Source organism: Nicotiana tabacum, chromosome 15 (assembly GCF_000715075.1).
Source record: "Nicotiana tabacum cultivar K326 chromosome 15, ASM71507v2, whole genome shotgun sequence".
In the NCBI taxonomy this organism is placed as follows: Eukaryota; Viridiplantae; Streptophyta; class Magnoliopsida; order Solanales; family Solanaceae; genus Nicotiana; species Nicotiana tabacum.
This window is the reverse complement of record NC_134094.1, coordinates 99,559,085-99,574,217: the sequence shown is the minus strand read 5'-3', so window position 1 is coordinate 99,574,217 and position 15,133 is coordinate 99,559,085. Positions and strand designations below refer to the sequence as shown.

Genomic DNA, 15,133 nt, shown 5'->3' with positions numbered 1-15,133 from the left:
CATGAGATTATAGCCTACCATCATACATCATGTCCCTTTATAATTTTAAAATTAAGAAAATAATCTTTTTAGATCTCTTATGTATAAAAGACATATTTCTTACGTGTAAAAGCAAATCTCACATGTATAATAAAAAAGGTAGGATCATAAAACTAAAAACAAGTTTGTAAAGAGCCATAAAATTAATTGACCCTAGTGTGAATGTAAATTTTGTCTTGCTATCTCTCCTTTCTTCTTTTTTTTTCTTTTTTCTTTTTCCGTTGAAGCACAAACTGATTTTTGGGAATTTTGCATAAAATTAGGAGGAGATTAGGGGAGGAAAAGGAAAATGAAAACAAAACAAATGGAAAAGGAAAGAGAAATAGAAAAATTATAAGAAAAAGAAAGGAAAGGAAATATTCCGCCGAATCAGAGCCTAATTTCAGAAGAGTATTTCATTTACTTTGTTTCATATATGGTAGGTTTTAATTACTTTATTTATCCTTTCTCTTTTACTACTTCATGCTTTATTTAAAAAATACTAATAACTATCTAAAAAAATTTGAATGTACAAATATTTAAAGAGTACTTTTTAAAAATGTGCTCAAAAATAACTTTATTGAATTTCAAGAAAGTGATAGTTTCACATTAAAATACATAAAGATCTATCTATATGCAAAGTTGCAAACACATTTATAGAAAGTGAAAGTACTTTCTATTCTAATTAAAAAATTTGAAGGCAAAAAATAAATCGGCGAAATGCACTAGTACCCAATAAGGTCAAGTTGATACCTACTATTTGAAGTAGTGGAATAAGCAATTCATTTATTAAATCCAACTCGGATTACATTACGTTATGTAAATCACTTTGAATTTACACAGAGTAGAAAAACCCTTTCATTTTCCCTTTTTCTCCTGCGCAGTTCTTGATTTCATCATTCTAACATTTCTACAGATATATAGAGAGAGAGAGAGGGGAAAAGGGGGCAAACAAACATGTCAGGCGGAATCGCGCGTGGTCGTCTTGCTGAGGAACGCAAAGCATGGCGTAAGAATCACCCACATGTACGTCCTTTTCTACTCTTTATTTATACTCTCTTCCTTTCAATTTTTTTTTAATTACTAATTTTTGTAGGTTTATTGATAAACAGTAATGGGTTCTAAGGTTCTGTTAATTTGATGAGTCTCTTCTTTTCTTTTTTAGGGTTTTGTGGCTAAGCCGGAAACAGGTCCAGATGGGTCTGTCAATTTGATGGTGTGGCATTGTTCTATCCCTGGTAAAACCGGGGTTAGTAAATTTTCTTTCTTTCTTCGCGAATTTTCTCCTCTTTTTTTTGTAATTTTTCTGGAGATGTTTTAGTAGTATTAAAAATGGAAAGCTAGAATATTCTGATGATTTTTTTTTAAAATTTGTTTCTTGTAAAATCCCCATTCCTTGTCCATAAAACTCCCGGTGTTTGCATGAAACACATTAATTTATCACGATTAAGTGATACACATTGGCGGAGCCACATACACACTGTTTAGATAGGTAAAAACTATTTGCTATGTATATATTGAATCCCTTGGCTTCTTCTGTGTATTTATTTTTTTAAATTTTGACTCCCTTTAGTGAAAATTTTGGCTCCGCTTCTCGTGATACATTGAGAATTGAGATGTGGTATACATATTAGTTAATCGTGATTGGTTTCGTCCAAACACTGGGTGGTGGATAAGTTTTCTTCGGGTGGAGACGGAGTGTTTGTTGTGCCTAGCCTTTCTCTTGCATTTAAGAAATAGGTTTCCACACCTTGCATCAAACATGTGATCTACAAGTCATCAACAGCACTACCATTGTGCCAAAGATCATCCTCTCCTCTTCCATGATTGGGATTGTTTAGACTGGAATCTGTCTAGTTTCTACAGAAGCCTTTTTTTTCGTTGCTCGCTTGCTTTTGTATCTAAAAATTAGTGGTTTTGCACTATAATTAATCCTTTTTTGTACGTTATGAGGATGTTAATTGATTCCACATTAATATGAAGAAAAGATTGCGGAGTTTAATCAGTACATCAGTTTGGATATTTTTCACAGCCATTATGGGAAGTGTTCAATTATATTGGTTGTGACTTAGTTTTCTTTTGATTTACTTCACTGAATAGACCATTAAAGCAAAGAATTAAATAGAAGTGAAGAGAATTTGGTAATGGGGGTGGGAACTAGGAAGTAGATTTGAGAGATCTACGTTGCGTTTGGTTGGATGAAAATAGTTGTAGCATACACTTTCTTTTCATGATTTTGGATTAAGCTTAATTTCGTCCACAAGTGGAAAGTATTCTCTCTGGAAAGAAAAAATAAAACTCCAATCTATTGATGATCAATAAAATTACAGTTCCTTTTATAAGATTTTAAAAATATAAGGTTTCAGCTTGATCATAACAACTACTTGGAGCAACTTGCAAATGCCTTTTATGTATCCTAATCCATAATCCAGGAAAATATCCTTTTTCCCATGGTTGAAGATGTTAGATTTTCTATGAAAAAAAAAAAGGAAATAAATATTGCATTGGAAAACAAATAACCTTAGGGGGGTGAATTATAAAGTGCCACTCATTAAAAAATAACAATATGAACCTGAACGGACTCTTTGGGAGTATGAATGAGTGAGAAATTAGACTTCATGATGTTTGAAATGAAGAAAATCTTGATCCCTTAACTGAAACATTATGTAGTCTAATGGTGCATCTACAAATTAGGCAACAAATAGGTCACTCTTGGATTATCTAAAGTCTATAAGAGCCTTTGATGGCGGTCATAAAATTCATCTTACTGAATTATTCATAAAGGTTGTAGTTAGTGATTGTATGAATGGCGTTGCCAACTGTAGACCTGAAATAAATTTACAATTACTTTTTGGGAGCCACTTAAGTCCTTGGAATAGCATTTGCATTTTGGTATTGAGAGGGCAGCGAAGAAGTTTTTACATTGTGCTAAACAAAGTGAGATAGTTATTCACACAGCCTGGTAAGGTAAGTCTGTGCATTTTCCCTGGATTATAGCATAAAACGTAAGAAGAACATGAACTTTGCAAGAATGCAGAAGACCATTTTCCCAGTACCAATAAGGTTTGTACTAATAGCTTTAGTATATATTAATTGCATAAAAGTGAGAGCATGTTGTGTTGAAATGCTTGCTTTTAGTTAGCGCCGCCATTTGTATTTTCTTTCCTTGACCACAAAGAGAAAATGCTTGGTCTTAGTTCTGTTAGTGACTTGCAGTTAACAATCATGCGACAATCTTTTGTGCATGGCATATGCGACTCTCTCTCTCTCTTGAGTTTCAGGAAGATGCTAGTCCTAGAAGCTTTTGGGAAGTTTATCTTATTAAAAAAATTGGGAAGTTTATGGTTTTAGTCATAGTTGGGTAGTTTGTGGTTTTAGTCATAGTTAGGCCATTTAGGTTTACCGCCGAACACAATTTACAAGCCTGAGCAATAATGACATGCAATGTTGTAACTGGCACAGACTGACTGGGAGGGCGGCTTCTATCCAATAACAATGCACTTCAGTGAAGACTACCCTAGCAAACCACCCAAGTGCAAGTTCCCTCAAGGTTTCTTTCATCCTAATATCTATCCATCAGGAACAGTATGCCTGTCTATTCTCAATGAGGACAGTGTAAGTTCTTGTCATTGCTGTTGTGTTACTTTGTCAGTCTTGTTTGGTATAACAGCTTCCATTTGATTCTTGTGTTGGCTATAACCTTCTTCAGGGGTGGAGGCCTGCCATTACAGTTAAACAAATTTTGGTGGGTATCCAAGATTTGCTTGACCAGCCAAATCCTAATGATCCAGCACAGACTGATGGTTATCAGCTGTACATGCAGGTAGTCTACTCAAGCTTGACGTGTATTTCATTGACCTTTTATTAAGAAAAAAATTAAATTAAGTCGACATTTTGATTATTGAAACCTACCTTTTACCATAATAGCTTTCAATTCCGAATTATGTACATAGATGCCTAGATAAAAATTAATTTTTAGAGTGTTTGAAATCCATAAAAAAAATGTTTGAGATACTGTTGGATTGTAGAAGGGATTCCAAATGACAATTAATCAGAAGCGGATCCAGGATTTAAATTCTATGGGTTCAACTTTTAAAATTTTTAGCATTGAACCTATTATATTTTTAAAGTTATGGGTTCATCTCTACTATTTTTCTAATTTTAATGATTTTTTACATATAAATTTTTACTCCGTGTCGAAAGTTATGGGTTCAGTTGAACCCGCAGAGTATATGCTACATCCGCCCCTGCAATTAATTGCTTCCAAATTTTATTGAAATTATGAAGAAGAAAATTAACTGTCAGTTTCCATTCAGAGAATATGGTGCATTGTAAATGCGATATTGGAGTGAACCATATAAATCCCTATTTAGCTTGCCATTACAATATGTGACCTTGCTTTTGCAGGATACTGCTGAGTATAAGAGACGAGTGAGGCAGCAAGCCAAGCAGTATCCAGCTCTTATCTGACATTAGTTGTTTTGAACTATATAATTATGTGACATTGCTAGTCCTTATGGACATAGTGGCCATGTGGCTAAAATGGTGTTTTTCTTCTTTATGATTCAACAATGAATATAGTCAGTATGCAACATGCATGCAATCTGTAATTTTGACAGCATGGTTGGTCTATAGTTTCTGGTTTTACTTGCAATTCCTTCGACAAAGGCTCTGTTTTTCTGTTCTGACTAACTGTCAGTTGCTGATTGTGTGTAAGCAAAAAGCAATCTACTGGTCGCTATTTGTTTATATAGGACCAACGGCCAAAAGATGATAAACTTCTCTCTCAGGTAGCTGAGTTTTCTTTCCAGTTTTATCACGTACCCTGCTGTCTCAAAAATGGAAAACAATAGTGATCTTGAAAGGTTAAAGGCTTAGAGCGAACTGCAACTATATCCCCTATTTAAATGCAACTCACTTTTGTTAATAGCTATATTCGTGACATGGGGAAGTATTGCGTAACACTTGAGATTTTGTCATCTATAAAATATTGCTTGAAACATAACATGCTATTTCGTTTTCCTTGTATTCTGTCTTGTGATACAAGCGAGGTCAGCATCCTTGATGCATATTTTGGAAAAATTTAGGAGAGGTCAGAACATTGAACTTTGGATTACTTTCCCAATGTGCCAAAAGCATGACACTTGAGCTCATGTATTACTGCTGTTAGATGATTATAAGATGAGCCGCCTTCTTCTACAGCCCTCTTAACCATTGCTTCAATGTTTTTTGCTCTACTTCTGATCTTTTCACTTTCCATGGAGGTGCTCATTAACATTTTCATGCTCTCCTCTATCTTTTCCTTGTTGACAATTGTATCCTTTATGTCAAAGGTAAAGTGCCACACCTCTGCCCCAACCCCAACCCCACATCCAAGAAGCTCCACCAGCTTCTCATTGTAAAACTGCTCCGCAAACAAGGGCCATGTAAGCATTGGCACTCCGGCTGTGAGAGATTCCAAAGTGGAATTCCAGCCACAGTGAGTCATGAACGCTCCAGTTGCTGGATGGTTCAAAATCTTCAGCTGTGGAACCCAACCTCTGACTATCAAACCTTTGTTGTTTGTAAGCATCTTTTGTTCAAAGCCAATTGGCAGCCAGCTTTCTTGCTCATTTTCTTGGGTGTTGTCTCCCTTTCTCACCACCCAAAGAAACGACGAATCTGAGGCCTCAAGAGCCAGGGCAATTTCAGTGAGCTGAGCATCAGAAAACCTCCCCATACTTCCAAAACAAATGTACACAACTGAGTTTTGTTTTTGAGAATCAAGCCAACTTAGGCTGCTGTGTCGCTTTTGAACTGCAGTGTTTCTTGATTTGCTAATTGCCTCTTCTCTCTTTGAAAAATGAAACAAAGGACCAATAAGCCATGGTTTCTTACCTTTGATTTTCTGATAAAGCTCAGCATAACTAGGCTCTAGATCATAGATAGTGTCATGAATCATGGCATAGCTCCGAGGTTCTGATTCTTTAATTCTCTTCATCAAATCCCAGTATGGGCCTTCAGGTTTGGTTTTCACATCATCTGGTAGTTGAGATCTTTTCATATCGATCTTATCTGGTAAACCCGGAACCAAGAAACTTTCCAAATCTGAACTTACCTTCTCATGAGGGGTATACAACTTCAAACAATGTTCCACACAATGGAACATAACATTTGTCGGATAAAACATTAGTCTAGGTATCTTCAGTTGCTCAGCTACATCCACAGTCCATGGAAAGAACAGGTCTGAAACAATGCAATGAGGACGAAGCTCAAAGATAAGATCTTCCATGGGTTTTTGCAGCAAAGCAATACCCATAAATACACCCGTAGCCATTTCTGTGGTAGTGGCTGCACTGAAGTTCTCAATCCCTTCGGGTATGCCTACTTCAGCTGATGGGAACTTGAGTTTGTGGACAAAGATTTTGTGGCCTAAATCGATGACATAATCGATAGAGGACTCGAAAAGGAGGGCGTTGTAGGGGGTGGTGATAATACTAACTTTGACACCATGGCTAGCAAAAAGTCTAGCTGTATCAACTAAAGGGATCATATGACTTGGTGTCAAGTATGGAATGAAAACTACATGGAGTTCACCATTTTCTTGCGCCATGGCTGACTAGTAGTCACTGGTTTAGAGGGCTTTGAAGATGGAGGAATGGTATACGTAAACTTATATAGTTTATTGGGTTTTAAAAATGTTGATTTAGTTTCATTGAAGTCACCGCTGTCTGTTGTTGATTGTTTGACTGGAGAATATGTCGTAACAAGAAGACTTTGGCCTGCTTTAACTGTTGAGATAGAGTCCAACAGTTTAACTGCTTTAACTCAAAAGTGCCAATTTTTAGACGGTTTTGACCTATATGGACCCTTCAATCACATAGGAGTATTATTTACTCGCTTACTAACCTTTAAAAAGAATACTAAAACTCCATTTGGCCTATTGTACTAGGTCACAGGACTGCAATAATCGGCAGCAGCAGCAATAGGTGGATTCTGCCGACCGAAGTACTGTCTTGTTGGCATATCGGATCCTCCAAACATTTTGTATTATTGGAGGATCCAACACAAATAAGGCAATCTTATTAGATGATTTGAACAACATAGCCGACAAAAAACATCCTTGTTTCATTGGCAGTAGCACTAACGTTGCATGTGGCTAACCTCTTTTCCATATATGTTATACGTGAAGGTGTACAAAGAAAACTGATAAACCGTATCAAACCGATAATTCGAGTCAAAGCGGAAAAAATTCCGATGTGATTTAGTTTGATTTGGTTTGGTATTAGAAAAAAAAATCCGACTATAATTGGTTTGGGTTAGTTTTAACTAAAAAAAGTCAAACCGGAACCAAACCAGCTCGACATTATATTTATACAATTTTTAAAAATATTTTATACATATAAATATTATATTTGAGATTTTAACATTGTTAGTCTCTTTTTAAAAAATATTTATATAAATAACATTACTTTTGCTTTATTTTAAAAAGAGCACATTCATTTACAATTATAGCATTTTTAAGAATTCTTTATGTGGCATTTAATTTTTTAAATGTAAACACTAACCACAATTTAAGAAACTATTGAAACACATTAATTTATCACAACATTCTCTCTCATCGTTAATCTAAACTTGTCATTTTCTTTGAATTTTTGCTTCGAATAGGTGTTCTCAGGGAAAGTCCATTCTTCATTATTCTCCCATACACTATCTAAATCAATCAACATTCCATTACTATAACAATATTATTCAAAGTATTTTGCTTGCGAATACGATTATACCAATATTATACCAAATACATTACATCAAAAATAAATATAAAATATTAGCATACCATTATTATACTAGGAACAGTTAAAAAAATAGAATATACCACGTATTTTAAGACAAAATACATAATACTTTTATACCTAAATAAAGTCATGTATTTTTAAGACAAAGTACACATTTTTTATACCTAAACACAATTAAATAAACAAAATATACCATGTATTTTTAGGTATAAAAAATATTATGTACTTTATCTGCAATTTGATTAACAGTTACTTGGCTAGGTATAATACTTGAGTGTCGAGTTTGGGTGTGAAAATGGAAGATATGGGTGTATATATGAATATATAATAGACGGATATATATATATGTACAATACACTTAATATATACTATACAATTTATTAAGAGGCTGATTTGGAAAAAAAATATAAGAAAAATTAAACGTGATTTATGGGCGGGAGGAGAATGATGTGTGAGCAATGAATGTGTTTAGAAGATGATGGCAAGAAATTTAAGGAGATAAAATTGAAGTCCAAATTTTATGGAGATATTTCTGGGATGAAATTGCAACATTCTCGGACATTAAAGGGTTACCAACTTCTTTTAGGTTTCTACTAATGTAAATAATACGCGGCCTCATTTGATATATGCTTAATGGTGCTAGGAATCTGTATATATTATTTAAAAATGTGATACTTATGAAAGTTTCTCTAAATATTTATTGTAATGTCACGATCCAATTTTTACTATGGGCCATGATGACACCCAACGTTACCGCTAGGCAAGTCAATAATGACTTGATCCTTGTTATTTCTCTTTTAATGAGCTTTCAAGTAATTAAATTCTATTAATTAAAAGGTTAAGAAACAACAAATTTGTAAATAAATACACGAAAGTAGCTGAGTGCAATCATAACAATAAAATAATCCAAAACCTATGTCTGCTAGTGTGTGCCCCAAGACCTGGTGTCACAAGTGTATGACCACTAATAAATTATACAAAACTCTAGCTATTGTCTGAAATGAAAATAGTCAGAAATAAATGTAAATGAGAGACTCTAGGTGTTGCGGAACGACTCAGAAAGCAGCTCACCATTAGGCCTCCGGATATTTGGGATGCGCGCCGATAGGACCGCCAGATGCACCTGCCTCATATCCTGCACGATTAGTGCAGAAGTGTAGCGTGAGTACATAAACAACATGTACCCAGTAAGTATCTAATCTAACCTCGAAGAAGTAATGACGAGGGGTTGACTTCGACACTTACTATGGGCTAACAATATGAATACAGAAATTATAAATAAACAGGAGTTATGTAAATGACAATATTAACACATTAACAAACATGGGCAAATAATTCTTTCACAAATTAATAATTTTCAAATAAATTCTCGTCATTAATAAGTGTAACCCCATAAGCCACAAAATAATATCAAGTATGATTAGGCTCCGAGTATTATTAAGCACGATTTATGCCGAGGTCGTACGGCCCGATCCACAATAACATGTACATTGTCGAGGGACGTACGGCATGATCCATAAATGCATCTATCTATTGCCGAGGCGTTCGGCTCGCTCCACATGAAGAGAGGATACTTTATAAGCATTTGACTTAAACATTATAACAAGGCTAACACACAATGTAATGAAATTTCTATTAACGGCCAAGTAATTAGCTAAAAATTTAAGTAAGTGTAATTCGGTCTTTTACAATTCCTCTAACAAGTTCTAATATAATTTAGGTACTTAAATTAACAAGCAGGGTGAAAGTATTACAAATAATTTATGATTTGGGTCCTAAACTACCCGGACATAAGTATAAATAGTATACGCATGGACTCTCGTCACCTCGTGCATACGTAGCCTCCCCACAATTAGAAGCAAACATTAATTTAAATAACCTATGGGGCAAATTTCCTCTTACAAGGTTAGACAAGAGACTTACATCATCTCAAGGCTCACTTTCCGATCACAATTTTGCTCTAAAGCATCAACTCGGTGCCAAACAATCCAAAACTAGTCAAATGTTATATAAATTAATCAATACACGTTCAAAAGTTCATATTCTAACTATCAGAGTGATTACCCACCCCAATTGAAGGATTCCTAAAATTTACCCCTGGTCCCACGCGCCTGAATTCCAAAATTTTTTGAAGAAAGTTATTACCCATAACCTCCCGAACTCAAATATATAATTTTCACTTCATTCCATCCATTTTCGTGGTTAAATTCCATTTTTATCAAAACTTAGATTTTTAATTTAAACCCACAAATTCACAAATTTACATGTTAAAATCTACCCAAAATCTATGCATTTAACTCACATTGGATAGAATTTACTTACCTCCAAATCGCTAGTGAAAGCCCCTCTCTAAGAGCTCCAAGACTCGTCCAAAGAATGCAATAAATGAACTTAAAATAGTTGAGTCCCGACTTAAATGAAGGTTCTGCCCAGCAGAATTATCGCATATGCGGTCCCCGGGCTGCACCTGCGGTACCGCTTCTGCGGAACTAGGCCAGTTTCTGCGGAATTCCTCAGGCCCAGTGCTGGCCTCTTCTGCGAACGGGATACCGCTTCTGCGGACGCAAAGCACATCTGCGGTCTTCGTGCACATGCGGCTCTTCATCGCAGAAGCGAGGCCAGTTCTGCGCACACTTCTTCGCTTCTGCGGACCATTGGACAATTGTTTAGAGGTCGCTTCTGCGGCCAAATGCACGCATTTCGCACCTGCGGCCAAAAGCTAGCAGGTGCGGGCACACTAGATCTGGTGCACCAGCAACCCTTTTGAGTCCAAGTTCAATCTGTGCATTGCCCGGATGGCACCTATGGCCCCTGAGGCCTGGCCCAAATATACCAACAAGTACGTAAACATGAGACGAACTTGCTCGAACCCTCGAAACGCGAAAAACAACACCAAAACTAAGAATCACACCCCAAACCAAATCAATTCAACTTATGAACTTAAAGTTCTTCCAACTTGCTCCGAACGCGTCGAATCATACCTAAACTACTCAGAATGACACCAAATTTTGCGTGCATGTCTCAAATCACCATACGGAACTACTCCGAGGCTCAGAATCCCAAACGAGCCTCGATAACACTAAAACCTACTCCAAGCCAACTTTAAAGAATTTTAAAACTTTCAAGGTGCCAACTATCTATATTAAGCGCCGAAACTCTCCCGGGTCATCCAAAAACCGATCCGAACATACGCCCAAGTCCAAAATCATTGTATGAACCTATTGGAACCATCAAATCCTGGTTCTGAAGTCGTTTACTCAAAACGTTAACTCAAGTCAATCTTAGCCCCCTTTTAGCCAACCTTAGGGAACCAAGTGTTCCGATTTCAACCTGAACCCTTCCAAATTCCGAGCTAACCATCCCCGCAAGTCATAAAATAGTAAAATCACATACTTAGAGTCTTATTTAGGAAAACGGGGATCTAGAAAGCGAAACGACCGATGGGGTCATTACATTAATGTATAATGTAGTTTATAAATATTCTTAAACTTCTACAGAGTTTTATCTTTGAATGTATTATTTCAAGCTTGGACTTAACATTCTTGAATGGTCCAATAAGTTTTATAGCTCATATATGCAGTAACTCAAATAAAGTTCAAATCAATACAAATGCTAACAAAATAAATTCAATTCAATACTAGAAATGACAATAGTATTGGATATCTATTTTTAGTTACCAATGGTTTATAATGGAAATGCATAACTTAGATTATTTTTTTAGTGCTTAATCATGTAATTAATAGTACTTATTAGATGTACTTATTTTAGCATGACTTATATAGTACTTTTAGATTACGGTCATTTTTATTATGGCTTATTAATTAGCAATATTTATTTTATACGATTTTATTATCTTCGTTATTGAATATTTTAGTGCAATGACATGACTCGTCTTATATTATTGTGTTATTTTCTTGAAAAATATATTATATAGTTGTATCCTACTAGGACTAAAGAAATATTTGGAGCATAAGTTACATATTTTGTGCTATATAGATTTTACCGGAAAAAAATCTTAAACCCCGAAAAAACTCGAAAAACTCGAAAAAAATCGAGATTGAAAAATTCGACTTTGTTGGTTTGATTTAATTTATAGATTAAAAAAGCCGACACCATTGGTTTAGTTTGGTAATTAAAAAATTCAAACCAACCCGATATATGTACATCTCTAGTTACAGGTCTTAAAATTGTATTCCCTCCGTTCACTTTTACTTGTCCACTATTGATTTTGCACGCCTTTAATAAATAATAAATGAAATGTATAATTTACCTTGATACTCATATTAATTGGTGTATAGTATTAATGGATTTGGCAAAATGATTTGGAATGAGTAATTAATGCTAAGGGTAAAATAGAAAAAATAAATTCTTTTTTCTTTTAATATACGAAAAGTGACTGGTAAAAATAAAAATTTATTTTTAGAATACTTGACAACTAAAAGTAAACGGCGGGAGTACTTGGCAGGAGTACTTAACTATGACATCTCTGCCAACCTGGTCCTCTGGAAACCCCAAATTTTAGGCACTTGTTTGAATTTATAAGCAGTGGCTTATTATTACTCACTTTTGAATGCTGACTTAACCATTAACAAAGAAGAGTGAATTAAGTGGAGCTACCAGAGCGTTGAGAGTTATACCTTTTGTGAAGTCAGTTTTTCATCAAACTTTAATTAGTCCAATAAATAGATTAGATCCGTTAGCTAATTTAAGAAATTGGTGCCTAACAGAAGGTTATTGAATGAATATGGAACTGGCAACTGAGTAACGATTAATTATTTTCCTTTCTCAATTATTTAATCAAGAAAAAAGAAAGGGCCAATTGAAAGAAGGGGATGAGAGATTATCGTGATTAGAATAAGAAAAGATTATATCAATCAAAGGAGTATTACGAGTCCTCTGTCCCAAATCCACGTATCTAGCTTGCGTAGTTCACCTCAATTTATATCTTTTTAACAGGATAAGATTCATCTCCCCTTAATCAGATGATTCGAATTCGAGCCTTAAAAATGAAAAGAATACTTGTAGAGAGTTTTTTCACGTTAACTGATTAAATGTAACGCGAATTTGAATTAGCGAGAATGTCACCACTGACGTCGATAGAAATAGCGTAATTGGCTTTATAATCCTAAATGAGATGTCAATATAATTACAACGAGAAGAAAGAAAGTGGAAATTAAAACTCAAAACAAAAACAAAGGAAGTGATTGATGAATCAGTCATCTCCCCTCTTGTTTAATTTGGACCACAAGTCAATTACCCAAGTAGCTGATTCATGCACCACCGAGTCACCGACCAGCTAATTTGTTTTTCATTTCCATAAGTCAAATTAAATTAAGATGTTTACGATTTAATTATTAATTAATCGTCCCACTTATATGCCCCCTCCACTTGGCAACAAACTAGTCCTCGTCATCTTGATCATTACTACCAGTTTAGACAAATGCACGGTAGATCTTATTCCCCACACACTTCTACTTTAGTTGTGTTTCGAAAACATAGAACACGCGACAACAATATAGAACGTAACATTTGGTTTAGGGAAAGGATTTTTCCGTCATAATAATAATAATAAATTTAGTATAATTTCATAACTGATATTTAGGGAGAATAGTATACGCACAAATTTTACTTATAAAAATAAAAAAATTATCTCCGATATATCCTCGATTCAAAACACAAATAAAGAAAGCAGTAAAAACAAACAATGATAACAGTAAAATAAGTTAATAAGGAAACTAGAACGAAAGAAACAATGGATAATAACAAATATTATAGTTGTATTCATCTTTTTTAAAATTTTCTCTGGTCCTATTCTCCTCAATTGGTGGTCCTTGTTACTGTGTATACATGCGTATTCTTTTTTTATTCCATATTACTGTATCATAGTAGTACTATTATATTTAAGAAGCTAACTAGTTTTTCTTTTACTTCGATTTGTTCATATTTTTTTACTCTCTGTATTTCAATTTATATGACACAATTTACTTATTAGTTCATTCCAAAAAAAATGACATTACTATAATTGAAAATAATTCAACTTTAAACTCTTCATTTTATTTATTTTTTGCCCTTAATGAGAAACTTTTATAACCACATAAATGTCGGCCTCACAAAGCTTTACCCCTTAAGTTTTTAAGACCACAAATTTCAAAAGTCTATTTTTTTTAATGTTGTGTCAAATCAAACTAACTTATCTCAATTGAAACAGATGGAGTAAATAATATTAATCAACAAAATCATGGTTTGTGTATTTTTAATGTGATTCAATATTTTAATTTTATTTTAATACAATTAAAAAAAAAAGTATGTAGGAATTGAGACCGCTGTATATAAGCACAGCTGCTTCGGTGTCTCTATACATTCCCACCACCTCCATATAATTAACATCATAGCTTTGTTCATCTTTCTTTAAATTCTCGCTAGTCCTATTCTGTTTTCTATTTTTTTTTCGTCTTTTCTTTTTTCTTGTTCTTCTTTGTTGGAAGATGGAAGGAGGGTCATGTTGTTCAAGAACAGAGAAGAAAAACAAAAGGCAAAATAGCCAACAAGAGAAGCCATATAGAGGAATTCGTAAGAGGAAATGGGGAAAGTGGGTGGCTGAAATAAGAGAACCAAATAAAAGGTCAAGAATTTGGCTAGGTTCTTACTCTTCTCCAGTTGCAGCTGCTCGTGCCTATGACACTGCTGTTTTTTACTTGAGAGGCCCTTCTGCTAAACTCAACTTCCCACAATTCATTGTTAATGAAAATCATGAACTTCACAATAACCTCTCTTCTTCTGATATTCGCAAAAAAGCTACTGAAGTTGGTGCCAAAGTGGATGCTAATATGCAAACTACAACCAATTCTACAGAGTCCAATAATTTCATTTCCAATTCAAAATCCAAGTGGTTATCAATGAAGCCCGATTTGAATGAATATCCAAGTCCAGAAATCTGGGAGGAGCTAGATAATTAAAGCAGTTCTATATCCTTATGGCTATATAGATGCTTGTGATCGGAAGCATAGCCAATTACAAATACAGCAAAAGTGACTATGTTCGATCGAACCAGCACAAGGCTAGCTCCACATCTGCTTGTGATTCATGTTCTAAGAACATAATCTTTAACTATAATATAGTTGTACGTGTCCACAAGAAATTACAAGCCAACTAGCTATACGCAGTCTTGATATTAGTACTAATTACTTAGATCTTCTTTTTTCAATTTCTGTTGTTGAGAGTTTGTAAAGTTTGATATTTAAGGTTGTTTTCTTTCTTTTCCCAAACGTTATACTGTTCCATTGAATATTGGTGTATATGATTGGAAGGACTTTGGGCTACCTTATGAGGCAGACCATAGA

The 15,133-nt window shown here is 34.6% G+C and overlaps 3 protein-coding genes across 4 annotated transcripts; 2 read left to right on the top strand and 1 right to left on the bottom strand.

The window, feature by feature from the left end:
• The first annotated feature begins 739 nt into the window (after positions 1 to 739).
• On the top strand, positions 740 to 4,685 carry LOC107761981 (SUMO-conjugating enzyme SCE1). Of its 2 annotated transcripts, XM_075231037.1 has the most exons (6): positions 740 to 758; positions 935 to 1,044; positions 1,184 to 1,267; positions 3,481 to 3,633; positions 3,728 to 3,841; positions 4,426 to 4,685. In XM_075231037.1, the coding sequence occupies exons 2-6, from the start codon at positions 976 to 978 to the stop codon at positions 4,486 to 4,488; spliced, it is 483 nt and encodes a 160-aa protein (XP_075087138.1). In that variant the 5' UTR covers positions 740 to 758; positions 935 to 975; the 3' UTR covers positions 4,489 to 4,685. The 2 variants fall into 2 exon arrangements, with proteins under 2 accessions (XP_075087138.1, XP_016435772.1); XM_016580286.2 differs by lacking the exon at positions 740 to 758 and having other exon boundaries at positions 844 to 1,044.
• A 150-nt stretch (positions 4,686 to 4,835) lies between these two features.
• LOC107761965 (nuatigenin 3-beta-glucosyltransferase-like) lies at positions 4,836 to 6,726 on the bottom strand. The gene has a single exon (XM_016580262.2). It carries the CDS (start codon positions 6,608 to 6,610, stop codon positions 5,132 to 5,134), a length of 1,479 nt encoding a protein of 492 aa, XP_016435748.1. The 5' UTR covers positions 6,611 to 6,726; the 3' UTR covers positions 4,836 to 5,131.
• Positions 6,727 to 14,278: 7,552 nt separating this feature from the next.
• LOC107761973 (ethylene-responsive transcription factor ERF011) lies at positions 14,279 to 14,749 on the top strand. Its single transcript, XM_016580274.2, has one exon. The coding sequence runs from the start codon at positions 14,279 to 14,281 to the stop codon at positions 14,747 to 14,749; it is 471 nt and encodes a 156-aa protein (XP_016435760.1).
• The last annotated feature ends 384 nt before the right edge of the window (positions 14,750 to 15,133 follow it).

Coding starts and splice junctions, on each gene's coding strand:
- LOC107761981 (XM_075231037.1), top strand. CDS start 976: ATGTCAGGCGGAATCGCGCGTGGTCGTCTTGCTGAGGAACGCAAAGCA. Junction 1,268..3,480: donor CTATCCCTGGTAAAACCGGG/GTTAGTAAATTT, acceptor TAACTGGCACAG/ACTGACTGGGAGGGCGGCTT. Junction 3,634..3,727: donor CTATTCTCAATGAGGACAGT/GTAAGTTCTTGT, acceptor AACCTTCTTCAG/GGGTGGAGGCCTGCCATTAC.
- LOC107761965 (XM_016580262.2), bottom strand. CDS start 6,610: ATGGCGCAAGAAAATGGTGAACTCCATGTAGTTTTCATTCCATACTTG.
- LOC107761973 (XM_016580274.2), top strand. CDS start 14,279: ATGGAAGGAGGGTCATGTTGTTCAAGAACAGAGAAGAAAAACAAAAGG.